Source organism: Equus quagga, chromosome 13 (genome assembly GCF_021613505.1).
Source record: "Equus quagga isolate Etosha38 chromosome 13, UCLA_HA_Equagga_1.0, whole genome shotgun sequence".
Lineage (NCBI taxonomy): Eukaryota > Metazoa > Chordata > Mammalia > Perissodactyla > Equidae > Equus > Equus quagga.
In genome coordinates this window covers 45588151-45606753 of record NC_060279.1, presented here as the reverse complement: position 1 = coordinate 45606753, position 18603 = coordinate 45588151, and the positions used below count along the sequence as shown (strand labels likewise).

Below are 18603 nucleotides of genomic sequence, written 5' to 3'. Positions count from 1 at the left end.
TTTCCACCACACACGTACGATAGACTTAGATGATCAAAAGAGCATAGATGCCAGTAAAATAATTAGGAAGTGATGAGTTTTGAGTATTTAATGCCTTTGTTTTTAAGATAATTTATTTGAATTATATAATCTAGTTTATAATATTGGCTGTGTTTAACAACTGATTTGCAAAATTTTTGAAAATTTAGCGATCGCCTCTTTCAAGCTGGTATGGCATGCTGCTGCTCGAAGTGCTGATGGCCGCGAGTCACAGGTTCTGAGAGCGGCTGTGGTTATTACTGCAGTTACGAATTCAAGTCAGGGACTCAGGGCAAGGACTCCAGTGTCCTGGAACATTGAGAGTCTCATTTGTCTCAGGTTGGCGCCCAACCCCATAGACGATGCAGGGCTTCTCTCCTTCGCCACGTTTTCCTGGCTCACACCAGCCATGGTCAGAGGCTACAAGCACACGCTGACTGTGGACACCCTGCCCCCGCTGTCGCCGTATGACTCATCTGACACCAACGCCAAAAGGTACCAGGATTTGCTTGGGTCACCTCTGGAGGGGAGCCCACCCTAGGTAGGGGCCTGTGAGCCCTTTTGTGTGCCCATTTCCCTGGTATGGAAACTGACACCCATGAATCCTGGTGGCCCTTCTCAGGCTCTGCTCAGGTGGCTGCTCTCTGAGATGGGGGCAGGGCTGACTATACTTCTGGGTCCAAACTCTTGGGAGGTAAGGATTGGGGAGAGCTGGTGGGTAGAAAGTTCTGCTTGCGAGCCTGAGGCTGAGGACCATATGGCAAGGCTGTGAGCAGTTTGTAGGAGCACTACGGCAGGACAGCGGTGGAAGGGTCTCACTCTGCTCGTGCTGCTCCGACCCCCCAGCTGCTGCACACGGTTCCAGGTGTCAGGTTTTGTTTCACTGTAAAAATCATTATTGGACTTTTATATTATGAAGTACGTCTAGAGTGAACCAACGAAACTGCCAACGTGTGACAATTTTGACCTGCAAAAATGTAAATTTCATTGGTTCAACCTAATTCACGTTCACTACAAAAGTGTTAGGGCAAGGGAGGTTCCAGCAGGAGAGTCCCCACCATGCTCCCACTCCACTCCACGGAAGTGGGCACCGTTAAATGCTCTGCGCTTCTGTCCAGAATCGTTTCTACTCTGATTAAGCGCATCCTGTGCTACCACCTTCCGCAGATCAATGCCTCTTCTTCTTCCGGCCTTCTCACAGGGTCATGTTTTTTTCCTTTATCCAAAATATGAAGTGTGCTAGATAATGGTTAACTATTTTGCTATTTTCAGTTAAGAGTTTATCAAGACTTTTCCATATCAGCACAAAGACATCAACTCCACTCTAACAGCTGTGTTAAACTCTGTGGTTCTGATGAACCACAATGTCTTAAACGCTGGAAGGGTCTCAAAGCCCTCTCCCTGTGTTTACTTCTTCTGGAACCCCCGTTCTTTGTCCACATGAGGTAAATAAAGTACAAGGCCTAGCCTGGAGTCTATGCTTAAAGGCCTAGGAGTTTCACTCACGGTCTTGCAATTGCTTCCACGGCTGTGCTTCTGCTCCTCTGTGCCCTGCAGGAATCTCAGGCAGTGGCACTTTGTACAACGCACAGTCTGGAGAAGTTGGCAGTGAGCCTGGAGAAAAAGGGACCAGACCATTGGGGAGGACTGGATTTTCCTTCTACCTCTCTGGCCAGGACTTACTTCTCTGTCTGTTTTTAACGTTTCCTTCCATCCACCCCAAACAAATGAGGTCATCTTCTCTTCCATGCTATGTTTTGCTCCCAGGTGATCTTATCCACTCCAAGGCTTAAACACCAGACACATGCTGATGCCCTGAATAACACACTGTTTTCAGTCCATGCCTCCCTTCTAGACTCAGAACTCGTACACCCAGCATCCAACTGGACAGCTGCACTTGGATAACTCACAAGCATCTTAGATCTAAAGCAAATCTATGCACACAGTGGGTCAAGCCAGAAAACTGGGATCCTTGATTCTCCTTCTCCTTTTCTCCCCATCTAATTCATCAGTAAATCCTATTGTCCCTCCGTCTGCCTTTCCTTAAATCCAGCGTTAAGCCACTGCCACTACTCACCTGGATGCCAACACCACCTACTGTGGTCGCCCTGCTTTTGCCTTGGCTCCTCCCACAATCCACCATTCTCACAGCAGCCAGAATGTTTTTTTAGATATGTAAAATGATCCTGTCACATTGGCTTAAAAACTTGCCATGACCTCCTTTGCACTCGGAATGAAATCTAAACTCCTTCCTGAGAACTACGAGGCCCCGTGAGATTTGGCCCTGCGTGGCCTCCGGTGTCACGCCAGCCCTTCTTCACCCAGCACACCCCTGTTACACGGGCCTTTTTCGGATCTTTGATATGGACAAACTCCTCCGCGCTCTGCAGGAGAGTTTTCTCGTGATTTGCCTGTTGTCTCTGTCTTTTTCTCAGAACTGGTACTATGCAAGAGGTGGGCAGCAGGAGCAGGAAATGAAGGCCTGGAAGCACGCAGATGCCAGGTGCCAGCTCCTGCTTGCGTTGGGGCCTTCCCTCCTGCTCACCGTGCCCCATCCACCCTGTGAAGGAAGAAAGGAGAGCCAACGTTGCTCATCTGAAGCCACCGCTGCCTGGGATGAGGGTTGTGCTGAGCATCCTTGCAAGAGTCTGTCCCTTAGAGTAGCTTCAAATAGCAAATGGAAATTTAAGTCCTTTTCTTCCTTCTTGTTCTCTCATCACAGATTTCGAATCCTTTGGGAGGAAGAGGTAGAAAGGATGGGTCCTGAGAAAGCCTCTCTGGGCCGCGTGGTCTGGAAATTCCAGAGGACACGTGTTTTGATGGATATAGTGGCCAACATCCTGTGCATTATTATGGCAGCTATAGGGCCGGTGAGTAGGGGTAGCCCTTCTTTTGCCTTGTCTCCTAGGTCCCCAGACTGGCAAACAGTGTCGTTAGTTACTTTCTCTATGAGCTGGTAGGTTTAGTACATTGTCATTATCTTTGAGCTCCTTGGGGGAGAATTTTCATAAAGCTAATCTTTGTCAAGCACAGCAGCAGCCACTGAAGTTAATTTCAAAGTTTGCCTCATAAAGTCAGCTTGCTGACATTATGTAGGGCCTCCGCTGCCACCTCAAGCCCCAGTGGTCCTCTCCTCTCTCCACTGCACTGTTTTACAGACAGTTCTCATTCACCAAATCCTGCAGCACACCGAGAGCATCTCCAGGAATGTCTGGGTTGGCACTGGGCTCTGCATAGCTCTTTTTGCCACCGAGTTTACCAAAGTCCTCTTTTGGGCCCTTGCCTGGGCTATAAATTACCGCACGGCGATCCGGCTGAAGGTGGCCATCTCCACTCTGGTTTTTGAAAAGCTGGTGTCCTTCAAGACGCTGACACACATCTCTGTCGGTGAGGTAAGCTGGTTCAGAAGGAGTCTAATTTTAGAAAACTGAATCCTGAGTTTTCTGAATATGTGTGAGATGTGCTTCCTGGATGAAGCATCTGCCTTCCTTTTCTTTGTCAACATCCCGCTTATTATGTCCTAGCTTCCTGCTAAGTCACGTGGTGAAAACTCAAAACACCAGAGGAATTCAGAGATAGCTGGAGAATTTGGAAAGGCTTCCCTGTTCCAGTTGGAACAGGGCTTAGGAGTGACCTCATCCAATCCCTTTCATTGTCCATGAGAGCACTGAAGCATACAGAACACACTATAGGCATTTAATAAAATTGATTGACCCATGGATCTGATCATTCTAATTGTGTACTATTTGGGATGCCAAAGCCATAATAAAGACCCTACCTGTTGGACTTCAGAGTTGACATTTTCTTAAGCCTTTAATCCTTAGCAACAAAATCCTCACTGTTTATACAAGAAAATTTCCCTAGTCGAGGGAACCCCAGGCAGTGTGAGGTAAGAGAAAGGCTCGCTTCTTTCTTACAATTGCTCTTTCAGTACATTCAAAGCATCCTGCATCAATCACGATTAGATACAGTTGCATACAACAGAAGACCCAAAATAACAGTGGATTAAATAAGATGAATTTACTTCACTCTATGTAAAAGGAGTCTGGAAGAGAGCAATCCAGGGCTTGTGTGGGGACTTCCAAATCTTTCTATCTTTCTCTACCACAGTCCTAGCACCTGACTCCCATATGGTTCAAGATGGATGCTGGAGATCCAGCCATGCCAACCATGATTCAGTTAGCTAGTAGGAGGAAGGAGAGAAGAAGAAAAGGACTATGTCTTCCAAGTTGAGTTGGCTCCCTTTAGGCATTCATCCCAAAGGCCCATTTGACACTTTGGCTTATATCTCATTGCCCTTAACATAGTCACATGCCCACACTCCTCCCACAAAAGAGGCTGGGAAATGTAGTCCTTTAGCTGGGCATGTGGCTGCCCTGACTAAGCAGAGTTGTGCTAGTAAGGAAGAAGGAGAGAGAGATACAGGATAGGCAGTAGCAGCCTCTCCAGCATGCTCCTGGATGGTAACAATACCCTTTATGTCTTTCTTCATGGATTCTCAGTTCTAAAAGACTGGCCTTTCCAAAGTCATACCAGAATGAGACCCACAAAACTTATGCTGGTGGTCTCCTGACAAGCCCCCTTCTCTCTTTAAGGCAGTTTTCCTCTTCTTTCCTCAGAGCCCTCAGCCATTCTGAAAGCCTTCGGTTGAGGAAATGTTTGGGTGATCTTTCTAAAGCTTGAACCTGTGTGCTTTCTTTCCAGGTGCTCAATATACTATCAAATGATAGTTATTCATTGTTTGAAGCTGCCTTGTTTTGTCCCTTGCCAGCTACCATCCCTATCCTAATGGTTGGTTGTGCGGTGTATGCCTTTTTCATTCTGGGGCCCACAGCTCTCATTGGAATATCTGTGTACATCATATTCATTCCCATCCAGGTAATGACAGGTCTTTGTAATTGTAAGTTCTTTACACTTGCATTTCTCACACACACTCTCGCTGAATTGGCTAGAAGGCTTTGTTTCCAGGGCATGGACCTGAAGCCTGTGCCCCCACCTTGTGCTCACAGATGTGCTTTCTTTTGCTGGCACAGTATAGTTTTGTTAAAAGAAACTTCAATTTGAATGCCTTTGGGGAGGGGTCATGCTTCTTCAGTTTGTCGGTGTCCCCAGCGTGTCCCTTGCATCCTGGCAATTCTTGCATTTGTATCACCTGCTCCAGTGGTGTCCCCAGACCATATCAGCTGCCACAACTCATGGGGAGAACTTGACTGAGAATTTCAGGCCAACTTCTCTTAGAACTTTTCCTGGCATTTATACTCTGACCTCTGGATTTTTAGGCCAACTGTAACTCAGCAACTCTCTCTGAACACAGTGTTTGTACCTTGATTTCAGATGTTTCTGGCTAAACTCAATTCAGCCTTCCGAAGATCAGCAATTTCAGTGACAGACAAGCGAGTTCAGACAATGAATGAGTTTCTGACCTGCATCAAGCTGATTAAAATGTACGCCTGGGAGAAATCTTTTACCAACACCATTCGAGGTAGGATGAGCAGCAGCTTAAACAACCACTTATGCTGTAGAATGTGCTCTTCTAAGGGATTCTTAAGGTTCCTGGGGCCAGGCATTCCAGAAGGGGCCTGAGAAGACCCCCTGAGCTGCTCTGCAGCCTTTTTGAAGAATTACGGAGATTTTATAATAAACCCAGGCATCTGCTCTGGTGAACCCAAGGGCTTAGCAGGTGAGCGACATATGGTCACCTTTACTGGGGCATGAGGATGCTGGTACTGACCAGTTACCTTTTACAAAAATAATCCACTAAAACATTATGAGCAGGAGAAGAACTGTCTCAAGCAATTTCCTTGTCTTAGAAGATGTCTGCATGTACACAATCATACACTCACACTTACACGTATCTCCTCCCTGCCTGCCACAGCCTCACCGGGATTGGATGGCCCAAGGACTTGACATTCCTTGGGCAGATATGAGGATGCATATATAGCTGGATTTTTTAAAAGAGGATGTTAAAACTATTTCAATCAAATATAAATGCAAATCTAATTGCGGGAACATTTACATAATTGCTGACACAGACTCAGGTGGTTGGCCGGTTAATGATCTGAACCGCTGTTAGAATTGACTCTCTGGACCCACAATTACACTTTTAGACCAGCATGTAATTGGGCCTGAAGTTGTGTATCCACGTTTTAGGGAGCGGCTTTAGAAAATCTTCTTCTGCGCTTGTCAAAGGAATTACCCCAGGTTGGGACACCAGTAGTCCTAAGGGACCCTCTTTGAACCCCAGAAATACTTCTTCACACACTGAACTCAGATCAATACAATTTATTTGACTTAATTAAATTTGACTCCATTTGACTTAATGCAATTTAACTCAAGTCAGTTTAATTCAATCAATATTTACCAAGTTCCTACTATGTGCTATGTGCAAGGCCATGAGACCTACACAAAATGATTAGGAAAAGGGTCTCTGCTTTTAAAATTAAGGGAGGATGCTAACTAAGCTCAAAAATAGCTGTAAGTTTCTTGGCTCTACCCCTAGAATATATCTGGAATCTGTCTGCTTCTCCTCATTCCACTGCCACCCTCATCCAAGCCAATTCTCTCCTTTCTGGACTGTGACAACTTCCAGATGCAACCCCTGCTTTCTTCCTTCCCCCCAAAATCCATTATGCACCTAGCATCCAGAGTGATCTTTTAAAAATGTCAATCAGATCCTGCCCTCCTTGCTAAAAAATCTTTAGTGGCTTCTTATCACATTTAGATTATTCAAATTTAGGACTTTTGAATGAAATCCAAATTCCTTCATATGACCTGTTAGGTGCAGCATGATCTGGCCCCTGCTGAGCTCTCTGACCTCATCACATCTTATCCTAACACTTGATAAGGCCCCTTGAGCGACGCAAAACTTCTTCCTGTTTTTAGAACAGCATCCATGCTCGTTCATGTCTCAGGATCTTTGCAGTTGCTGTTCCATCTACCTGGAATGCCTAGGATGTTCATGGTGGCTTTGTCTTGACGTTAGGTCTCCTCTGAATGTCACTGACTCAAATAGGGCTTCTTGACCACAGTGCTAAGGACTGTTTTCTATTTCGCAGATCTAAGGAAGAGGGAAAGAAAATTACTGGAGAAAGCTGGATTTGTCCAAAGTGGCAACTCAGCGCTAGCCCCCATTGCGTCCACCATAGCCATTGTTCTGACCTTCACCTGCCACGTCCTCCTGAGACGCAAGCTCACTGCCCCAGTGGTAAGAAGCACCCCGAGAGCCGGCTGCTCTTGCACCCACACTTCGGCAAGTGCCCCTCCCGACTTTTGCCTGGCGCTGGCATCAGCACACCCAATCACAGGGGCGAGGCCATGTCTTGACTTTTAAAAGGAGGCGCTTGGGCGGACAAGGAGCCCAGGATATCAGCAGTGATTCTCATTGGGTCTGTGGCAGGGCAGAAGTAGCAACTAAATTTGGAACACAGTTTTACGTTTGGAAAACAAAATTGAAACCAAATGAGCACTCGGTTGTTTTACTCATACATATACTACAAGAGGGGGAGTTTGTAGACAGTCTCTGGGTGGGTGGAGTTGGAAGTATTGGGAGGGGCAGTGTGGTGTTAGGGTCAGAGCCCTCCCTTGTTTAAGTCCTGGTTGTATTACTTACCAGCTATGACTTACGGCAGCTCACGGAACCTCTCTTGCCTTGGTTTTATTGTGTCGATGGGGTGACAGTAGTCCCTGCGGCTGGCTGTGAGGCCTGAAGGAGCTCTTTTATGTAAAGCACGCTGAACAGTGCCTAGTGTGCAATCAATGCTGTGGAAGTGTTTGCTGCTCATATTGGTCTGATGCCCACTCAGGCCAGGCAAATTTGGGTTGAAACCCTCGGAGGAAGACTTGGGATGAATATGAGGTGCTCAGATTCTTGACAAGGGGGCCTGTGCATTCAAAGGTAAAGAAACTCTGAGCTAGAGGGAAGCTGGCCCCTGGCTGAAATAAAGAACCAAACAACTAAGATATTAAACCTAGTGTCTGAAGGGCAAGTGGCTGGAGGAAAGTTACCAAAGACAAGAAAAAGAGAGAGAGAATGAAATAAGCAAGTCTAGGTATGCATGGGAAGAGTGCACCCAACCAGGGATCTTCTGGGCAAAGAGGGGTGGCTGAGAAGGCAGGATGCTCTTGCCCAGCGTCTGTTGTGAGGTTGTCTGTCCCATTACTGCTCTGTTTCTTCAGGAGGTGCCTTTGCCCTCTCAGGTTCGTCACACACAGGTTACTCCCAAGCACCCTAGGGGCTTGACCCCAGCCATGAACCAAAGCCAGAACGAATGGCAATGGTGTTCTGAAGGGGAGGATACCTGATTATTGTGACTGTGTTCTATGGTCCAAAACAAACATAAAATTTTTCCCCAGCAATACACCAAGCAAATTAATTTGAAACCAAATTGAGCACACACCATTGATATTTTCTAAATTGAAGATTTAGAAGAAAGCTAAACCAAAAACAAATTCCCTGAATGCAAGTCTCATATTTCTTTAAATTCAGAATCCCTTGCAGTTGCTTCCTCTGCCAGGGCCATGTCAGTGGGAGGTCGGCCCTGAGACCCTCGGTCACATCAGGAACACTGGGTGCTTTGTCAAACAAGGCCTGGGTTTTCTGAGCCAAGATGGTGCTTTGCGGCCTGGGGGAGCTGAGTTCTCTTTGGGGATGTATTTAGGATCAGATGTGATGAAGGGAGCATCCTTCGTCATCCTCTTAATGAACTAACTAGGATCACTTGAAGCCTGTCCATGGGGCCTCTTCAACAGCAGGCCGGATCACTCTGGATTTGTCGATGGAAGTTGTGTTATTAATTTTTCAAATGGGTGGTTAGGGAGGTGCTGCTAATTAGAAGTCAGACAGATGAGAAGATGAAATCTGAAAGATGAGGTCATGCACCCCTGGGGCACCAACAGAGCGTGGAAACTTGTCTTCATTGAGGCTATATGACGTTAACTACCCACCAGGCAGGGCTGAGTGAGGAAGATTCAGTGAAGACGGGAGGGGATTTTTTTGAAATGGCAGTTGAATGAAGGCTCTCAAATCTGCCCCTGGTGTGTGGGAAGGTAGGTCATGGAGGGCAGGCGAGCCAGAGGTCACTCTCCAGTAGCCAGCATGGGCCAGGCAGGTCCAGGGAGCTTCCCCCTTCAACCCTGGGGCTGTGTGTGGTGTGGAGAAGGATGCTCTAGCTCTGAATGGTCAGACACCTCTGAAGCAACTGAAAGAAGGGGATGATTTAGGAAAATCTGCATAGGATTTTGAGTGAATGGTCTAGGCCAAGTAAAGATGTAGCGTGGATGGAGATTTCCAAATGCATCCATTTGTAGACCTTGCTTGGACCTTAAGCTCTCTGGATTGACAGGGACAGGAAGATGCATTTCCCACCATTTTGGTGAAAATCCGAAAACAAAATAGATTAATATGTTGCTATCCTTAATTTGCCAACCCATGATTTCTGAGCCATGAAATGAAAAAACTTGTTCCTCTGAGAATCCCAAAGGTGCCACCATTTCTCATCTCAGCAAGTTTAATCCCCATGGATATAATGGTTCAGAGACAAAGCAACATCCCATCCTAAACCCTATACCTCTCTTTTGTTCCTCAGGCATTTAGTGTGATTGCCATGTTTAATGTAATGAAGTTTACAATTGCAATTTTGCCTTTCTCGGTCAAAGCAGTGGCCGAAGCCAAGGTCTCTCTAAGGAGAATGAAGGTATAACTAACACTGGGTGAGTAGGGAAGAGAGATCTCATTTTTGGGTGGAGAAATGCTCAGATATGGGGAAGCTGTGTCAACCCATCAGTGGGCTCGCGCACATTGAGAGAAGGCCTTCCATTCAGAGCTAGATTGATAAATGTTCATCAAGGATGATATAGGTAGAGTTTTATAGGTGGTATGCCCTTTCAGTAAAAATAAGATAGTCTGCATACATGAAGAGACAATGTTCCTGACCCTCTATTCTTTTTCCAAACCACAAATCTTAAGTTGTTCCAGGAGTAGGGTTGGGTTTGTGCTGAACCATCCCCCCTTTACCTACCTAGTTTGTCCTATAATGGGTGTGGTGATGTGAGTGATGAAGTGGGTGGTGGGGACACCACATTTATGCAATCAGTTAGTCATTTTATTCATTCATTAAAGATTTACTGTGTGCTCCCTATACTAAAGGCATTGTGGGAAATGCAAACATAAGGAAGAAAGAGTCTTTACTTTCAAGAGCCTCCCACTAGTATAGGACCAGTAATTGCTATACTCAGTAAAGTTGTAAGTGACATGCAAGAAGGGCAGATAAAGCGGTTTTGAAACTGAAGCAACGAATGGTGAAGGAGAAGGGCATTCCAGTCAAAAGAACAGCATGTTGAGACATCTGTGAACTGATTGAATGGTCTTCTTCACCCAAGCCAGAAATCTGGACGTTATCGTAATCTCCTAGGTGCCTGTATCCCTTTTCTCCCTTACCATCCACATCCAACCAATCAAGAGCTCTGTTGACTCACCTCCTGATCGCTGTATTCCCTCAATTTGAAGAGGCACTGTTTGTAAGATTGGATTGGAAGGTACACTGATGAGTTACCACTTTATCAAGACCATCACATTAATTGTATATGTTATGATGTCAGATATCTTAGACTAGAGGAACAATGCTATTTCTTGACTCCTCAACTTCCACTCTGTCCATATTGCCATCACCTTCATTCAAGGCCTCATCATCTCTCATCTGAACTATCACAGTGACTTATGAACCAATCATCCTTTTCCAACGTTTTCCTCCTCAAATCCATATTTCACTCAGCCCCAAGAGAGCTGTTGAAATATTGGTTTGACCACTGATACTGATCTGCTCAAAACCTTTGAATCCTTGTCCCCTCCAAGGCTGAGCCTGAGCCCTCCATCAGCAGGTCCCCAGTTATGTCTCCACCTCATTTCCTATCCCTGTCCTACCTTGAACTCTGGGCCTCAGTAACCCTGAATTGCTGGCTTCATGCTCCTCACCCAAGCAAACCATGCTGTTGCATGTTTCCTTGCCTTTACTCATGCTGTCCCCTCTACTAGAAAGCTCTCAACCTCTCTCCTCTCCCTTACCTTTACCTGCCCCGCACCAGTACAGACTCAGCTCAGGCATCAATTACATGGATCTCCAGGTTTGGGAGCCAAGTGTCCCTTTTCTGGTCGTTACAGTGTTTTGTCCCTATCACATTTCGCTGAGATGATCTGTTCATGTTCCCATCTCCCCCAAGACTCTAATCTCTTCAAAGACACGAACCATGCCTTATTTATATTTGCATTTCTGCTGTTTACCCCAGAATCTGGCACAGAATAGGCACTTAGCAAATGTTTGATTGAACTGAGCTGGGGATCTAGGAAGAGGACACAGTAGAGACTGAGCATGTGACCTTAGTTTCACAAACATTAGTGCTAAGCAATGAAGCCTACCACCCAAAGACTGGCAAAAGCTGACTATCTTAAGCATGAGGATAAAGCGTAGCTGGGATCAGCACTCTCCAGTGTGGGTAACCCACATAGGCCTTGGGATTAAAGAAGCATCCGTCCCAGACAGTATGATCTAGGAGAGTATTTCTGCTGCAGCTTCCCTGGGGAGGCTATCTTCAGAATATCTTTCTTGGATATCCTAGGTAGAATTGCCAAGATTATGATTTGGGGTCATTAGAACATATATTGGGATGATTCTTGCAAATGGATGATGTCTGCCAAGTTAATTTTGTTTCTTTGATCTTAGAAAATTCTCATAGATAAAAGCCCCCCATCTTACATCACCCAACCAGAAGACCCAGATACTGTCTTGCTTTTAGCAAATGCCACCTTGACATGGGAGCAAGAAACCAGCAGGAAAAGCGACCTAAAGAAAGTACAGAGCCAGAAAAAGCATTTTCTCAAGAAACAGAGGCCAGAGGCATACAGTTTGAGTCCACCAACCCAGGGAGTCACTGGCCCAGAGGAGCAAAGTGGCAGCCCGAAATTGGTTCTGCACAATATAAGCTTTGCGGTGAGAAAGGTGTGTGTGTGTTCTAAAGGTGTGGCCTCCATCCTATCTCCTTGTATTCATGGCTGTGGCCTTCTCAAGGTCTAATATATCTCAGTTTGAGCCGGAGGTGGTGGTGGGATGTCTCTAACCAGGCTGCTTTTCTCTCCAAATTTTAAAATTCTGTACATGAATAATAGAGAAATCTCCTCAAGCCTGAGAGAAGATGGTGGTTATATTAGTGCTGATCTTCAAATTCCAGAGGAATTGGGAGTCAGTTGCAATGTTGAATGGACAATCCATTTCAGGTGGCTATGCTCAAACTGACTAACTTTTGTAAATCTTTTCAGATTTGTTCTTAATTTCACATTGGAGTACCGTTATAGGAAATAATAACCAACAATTATGAGCACTTACTATTTATCAGATACATGATTAACTCATCTAACCCCAATAACCCTCTGAGGTAGGTGCTATAGCTACCCCCACTTTATGATGAGAAACCTGAGGTGCAAGAAGGTGAAATGACTCGCCTGAGTTCACACAGCTAGCAGGTGGCAGAAGAGAGCTTCAGACCCAGGGTGCATGGCCCCAAAGTCTGCATTCTTAACCACCATGTGATACCGCTCTTGTAAAGAGCAAGATGAGATCAACAAGCAACCCAGTTAAGGAAGCAGCCAGAGTCTGTTGGCTGCTCTCCTCCCCTCAGGATTGGGGGATGGAGTCTGTAGACAGAGCTCTGCATTTAGAGGATGTTTGGTCTTCTCCTGCATGAGGGTCCCTTGCCCTGGGAACTTAGCAGCAGCACTCCCAGCTGGCAGAGTTAATTTTGCTGCAGCGGGCTCAGTATTAATCTTGTGCCCAGTATTTTAATCTCCCATCTGTTGACTCACCCTTTCCCCAAGTGAGTACCAGAGAAGGAGAGGTTCTTATTTATTATGTAATGCTAAGCTCACTAGCTGGCATAGAGTGGTACCTCTTGTAGCTAACAAGGCTGCAATGCCCAGATTGCTCCAACCATGCCTTCAGAGCTGCTTCAGAGAGGCCTCGGTGAACTGCTCTCATGTTATAAAGAAGCTGCCTTTTGGCCCACCAATTACTTTCCCCCTTTTCAGTACACTGGTGACTTCTGGACTTGTGCATCAAGGACATGGTCAATGTTTTGTGAAATAAGTTGAAGATATAACAGGGCAGCACAGTGTCATGTGGATTAAGGGGATGTCTTTGGACCCTGGTGGACCTGGGTTCTAGTCCCAGCCACTTACCAGCTGTGTGACCTTGAGTATATTGTCTAACCTCTTGAAGCCTCTGTTTCTTTACTTGCTCCATGGATATTTTAATAATAGTACCCACTTCACAAGGTAGGTGTGAGAACAGAAAGAGACACCATACACAAACGCTAAGCCCATAGAGAATCTCTACTGATGTCACCTATCGGTTTTGCCTTTTTCCTCTGAAAGTCATGTCCAGTGTAAGTGCTGCCCTCAAATGTCCTAAATTCAGGGCATCCATATTTTTCCAAATTTAATCCTATGATTCCATTAGACTGTAGCCTCCCTGAGGTCAGGGCATGTATCTGTCTTATTTACAGTTGTGGCCTTACACTGAACCCAGTGTCTGGCACAGAGTAGTTCCCAATGATGTTTTCTGAATGAACAAAAGAACAATCAGAAACTCAGGGGGTGTAGGCCTTGTGGATTTTCTGCTGAAGACAAGGATGAATCTAGAAGCCTCAGACCCAGCCTCAAGTAGTAGATTGGACTCAAAGGAGAGCCAAGTGCCTAGGGAGGCTGGATCCATACCTTTGGTCTCTTTGTCCCAATGTCCATAATGCCCCAGTTCCTTAAAGTCCTTTTAGTGGAATTAAAATGGATCAGCTTCACTTACCTGCAGCTTCAACCACAATGTGGGCTGCATAAGGCAGGGACCATGTCTGCCTTGATCACTGCTTTATCCACTGTGCCTAGCATCGTGCCTCGTGTTCAGTAAAGTCTTGTCAAGGGCATTAATGATGACAGGCAGCAACCCTCATGTGCTGGGAGTGGCAGACAGGTGGTGGGCCCTTCTGGTTCAGCTCAGGCGGGAAAAGAGCCATATTTGACCCCAAACTGGGCGTCTTCGCTCTAAGGGATTGCAAGGAGCCAGTGTTTATGAGAATGTTCTTATATGTTTCAACTGCAGCAATGCAATGTCTGCGTGAACCCAAGAGTGGGCACGGGCCCACCTCAGAGTCTCCATATAGACTCTTGCTCTGACTGCAGTGGCTCCCCCAGATATCCACATGGTCCACTCCCTCACCTCCTTCTGGTCTTACTCCAATGTCACTGCCATCTTCTGACTGCCACATCTGCATCTGTGCCTGAGGGCCCTCCCCACCACTCACAAAGAGCCAAGATGTCAACTGCCAGGGGAGAAGCTCTCAAACCCTGACTGTTGGGTATTTATCCCGACTCCCTCAGCCATTCAGAGGGCAGAACTGCATTCGGCTCCCCAGTTTCCTTGAGTTTTACAGCAGGATTGAGCTCCATTTGCGCCTTGTGGGAGCTGACCAAATAGTATACCTGTGATGGGCCACCTTTCCTTTCCTGTATAATTTCCCCTCTTCCCAGCTGCTGTTTCCTGCATCTCACAATGGACTACCTTCACTAAAATCCTTATTTAGGGCCTGTGTTTGGGAGAACTCAAGCTAAGACATCTGCCTCTCCAGCGAGGCCCCGCCCATCTCCTCCCTGCTTCATCCGTTTCCGTGGGGCGCATCTGACATGCTCCTTATTTTACTTACTGACCTTGTTTTCTGTCTGTCTCCTCAACTAAAACATAACTCCATGAGGGCAGACCCAGATTTTTGTCCTTCATGTTCATTGCTATATCATGCTATTGCTGGTGCCCAGAACAGTGCCTGACACATAGAAGGCTCTGATTTGTTGGTTGAATGAATAAATCTGCAGCTGTGGGATAATCCATGATCCCAACATGTTGGAACAGCGTAACTGCTCAGTAATTTCAGATTGAGTTGTTATGATGGAAGATTGAGTTGTTATGATGTCATTTTAAAATGACTTTTGAAAAGCATCCAGCTCTCCATGCTTCAGAGGCTGTCCTTGTCCCCCTAGGTTGTGCAGCCTGTAGATTTGCTTTCCTTTAGGTTTGCTTTCCATTTGATTTCCATTAGATTTGCTTTCCTGGAGTCTGGGCACAGGACAATGCTCACGTCCAGGGCTTATGTGTCCCACACCAGTGCAAGGCTGTTTCACATAAGTGCTTGTACACGTTTTCTGGAAGTCCTCCGGGAGCTCTGCTGTGCTGTGTGAGGGAAAGCGCTTAATTAAGACTTTGTTCCTGCATCCTCCCAAGCTGTGAGGCAGGGTCGGGGTCTGAGGCTGAAGCTGCTATCTCATAGAGCCAGCGATGACCTGTTGGTCACCGCCTGACTTGACCAGCATAGTTTGGGGGCAACACCTTTGGCTCCAGACCCTCTAGGAACTGGGAGAATGACTGTGCCTTTTTTTTTTGTTGTTTCTCTGGCAGGGGAAAGTCTTGGGAATATGCGGGAATGTTGGAAGTGGAAAGAGCTCCCTCATTGCAGCTCTCCTAGGACAGGTAAGCTGTGTGGTGAGTGCTGTGAAGATGGAAGGCTAACGTGACAATGAAATGGTTCCCTGCCTGCTATGTTTGGGGCCCTGTGAGGACAGTGGACCCAGTGGCTGGGTTCGGTTGCACTGGACACTGTGCACATAGTTCACGATGATTCCCAGGAGGTTAATACACTTGGTGTCTCCAGGCCCCTTGGCCAGGCCGAGCTGAGCTTTTCACATATTCTTGGGTTTGCTTCCTGAGGACTGCTTCTTTGCCTAGAGCTCTATCTCGGTCAAAGGAAGAGACGAATCGTTAAATCCATGATTTTTCCAGTGACTTGGGCTGTCCTGATTGGCAAGGCCAGCAAAGTGGCTTGGCGGGGAAGGACCCAGGAGTTTGCGTCTCATGATGACTTTAGATATGTTTTCCCTCATCCACCTCCACATCCCAGCGTCTGCCCAGAGCGCTCCTCAATCAAGCCTCCTTTGATGAAGGAGAGGCCGAACGAATGCATGAAATAAAGCAGCGTGCCCCTAGTGCTCTGGAAACCTCACGGTAGGAGGAGGGAGGAACCCAGGATTCTTGTCCCCTGTCTGCTGTTTAGCTGTGTGACCCAGGGAAATGGTGAAGCCATTTACTGTATTCATAGGCCTCTAAGTTGCTATGGTTTCTCATCCCAAATGAGTGAGAAACTTTCTGGGGAAAAAATATTAAGTCCTCTTTCTCCTACTCTGTGTTCCTAAAGAGAAGTTTGGGCACCTGTGAGTGCCTTTGCCTGCAGTAGAGAGAGGAGGCACCTCTGAAGAAATGAGGACACCAGGCTCAGAAGAGCCTCCCAGGCCAGTGACTTCTTTTGACTTAGTCGACTCATTTGTAGAAAGAATGACAACTTCTGTCCCTGCTGGCAGAGGTGGGAGCTGACTCAGGTGAACTCCTGAGGTCACCCATGCTCTGGGATTCTGTGTGTGCACCTCTGTGCTAACCCAGGAGTTGGCAGGTGTGTTACAGGTGACCAGCCCAGGTCTCCACCTATCAGTGTGAACCCTCTCCACAGCATCCTATAAGAGATGAGCCAACCTCTGCTCAGATATCTCCAGTGATGGAGAACTCATTATTGCACAGCCAGTTCCCTCTTTGGAGAGTTTGGATGTATATGGGCATGAAATTTGCCTCCTCTTAACGTCTGCCCTTTGGCCTGCTCTTTGGAACATCCCAGAGAAAATAGAGTCTATCTCCTGTGAAAGTGGTGGGATCAGGCCCCTCACTGTGGTCACCAGGGAGGCAGCGTGGCAGCTTGCTTAAGCAAGTGGGCTCTGAACTGCCTGGGTTCACCACCTGTCTCAGCCTCGTGCTCACTGCTTAACCTTGGACAAGTAGCTTAACTTCTCTGAGCCTCAGTTTCTTCGTCTGTAAAATGGGCCTACGGAGGGTCGTGGTGAGGATTATGTGATAATGTGTGTAGTAGTTGGTTACAGGCTAATTCCCCGTGCCAGGCCTCGTGATCAGCTTTTAAACAATGCTTGGCATACACCCTATTCTTTTGAGCTTTTATTGTTCTTACCATTATTTGTATTATCATATTCTCTTCTCCACGTCTAATGTTCTCTGTCCCTTGGACCATTCCCGAGGTAAAATGGCATCCCATCCCTTGACTGCCTTGGCTCTGCTCCTTCCCTGTCCCGACATGTTGCTGCTGCCTGATGCGAGTCAGCCCTCAGCACCAAGGCTGCCTCACGTGTCCCCTCTCCTGACAGCTTTGAGTATGGCCTCACCATTGGTGTCTACCGTTATCTGTCAAAGCCCACCAAGTGGGGCCATCATAAATGAACTTGTGTACTCAGGGCCACAGACTGGAGCCCATGCATCTTTTAATTGGATTGCTCAATGTTTTAAAATTCCAAGAGTTCCACATGAAACTAGATTTTTCACTTCTCTTGAAAAATTACAAACTCTGGCCACACCAGGCCAGCAGCCTTGCATGGCACCAAATGAGCTGAGGCTGCTTCCTTAAGATGGGTCCTGCAGGGCCACCATCCACAGCACCGCATACCATGCCCTGCCCCTGGGGCCGGCTGAGGAGGGTGGGATCCAGCCAGTGCACCTGGAGGGAAAGGGAGCCTCCCCTGGAGGGAAAAGAGCCTAGAGGGCATCTTGTTCTCATTGTACAAAGTTGCCGTGTGTGGTGGTGGCAGCTCTGCAGCCTATGCCCGCCAGCTTGTGGCAGGGCTCACTACTACCTCTTCTAGAATGTTCCTGTCTGACCCCTTGCCGATGTTTGACTTTGACACCCTTGATCTGCACAGTTGGGCTTTGCAGTGTGTGAACAAGACATCCTGCAGCCTTCTTGGACCTTCAGAATTGGTGCTCGTGGAATAAGTGGGTGGCGAGGGTGCATTGGGCCCCTGAGGAGAAGTCCGCAAGGTTTGGCTTCTGAAGCTTCTCTGGTATTGTTGATCCAGATGCAGTTACGACAAGGGACCGTAGCAGTCAATGGGACTCTGGCCTATGTTTCCCAGCAAGCATGGATCTTTCACGGAAATGTGAGAGAAAACATACTATTTGGAGAAAAGTATGATCACCAAAGGTAATATTTATTTTGAAAGCATGAGGCACGTTAGTATTTGGTACACTGTCCTACAAAGGCTGGTGACACTGCTAATGATTGCTAAGTTTCCTTAAAGAGTTCTGATTAAACATTCATCAGATCCAAATGGGCATTGATTTTCTCTTCCTGAACCGAGTTCAGGAGAGGCACCTTCTGCAGACCTGCGATCACGCTCTGAGAAACAGATGGAATGGGCACTTCCTTCCCGGGGCAGACTAGCTATGTCATGAGGTTCTCTGAAACAGTGCATATGTTGTGTGACTGGAGAAAGATGAATCTGACAATTTTGCTTTAGGCCAAGTAACCAAAACTTTGCTTGAAATCGTGAGCAGCAAGTATGCAAATTAATCAGCTCTGAGATTATTAATTGACATCAGAGCTATCAGGATATATTGCTGTTAGTGTCCTCAATATGATTTAATGGAATAAAAACAAAATTCAAGTCAT

At 46.7% G+C, this 18603-nt stretch overlaps 1 protein-coding gene across 9 annotated transcripts in view; it reads left to right on the top strand.

Annotated features, from left to right (window-relative positions):
• The window catches only part of ABCC12 (ATP binding cassette subfamily C member 12), a 93705-nt gene that overhangs the window by 32368 nt on the left and 42734 nt on the right, over positions 1-18603 (top strand). For 7 of the 9 annotated variants that reach the window (XR_006891563.1, XM_046682353.1, XM_046682356.1 and 4 more), the window contains exons 4-12: positions 358-513; positions 2741-2888; positions 3177-3410; positions 4723-4896; positions 5353-5500; positions 7074-7222; positions 11733-12008; positions 15504-15575; positions 18011-18135. Coding sequence is in view for 8 of the 9 variants with exons in the window: in XM_046682353.1 (XP_046538309.1) it covers positions 358-513; positions 2741-2888; positions 3177-3410; positions 4723-4896; positions 5353-5500; positions 7074-7222; positions 11733-12008; positions 15504-15575; positions 18011-18135 (1482 nt within the window). In the remaining variant the exon portion in view is untranslated. Of the gene's footprint in view, positions 1-357; positions 514-2740; positions 2889-3176; positions 3411-4722; positions 4897-5352; positions 5501-7073; positions 7223-11732; positions 12009-15503; positions 15576-18010; positions 18136-18603 lie in introns of those variants that run through there. The other 2 variants (XM_046682354.1, XM_046682358.1) reach the window with 2 other exon arrangements.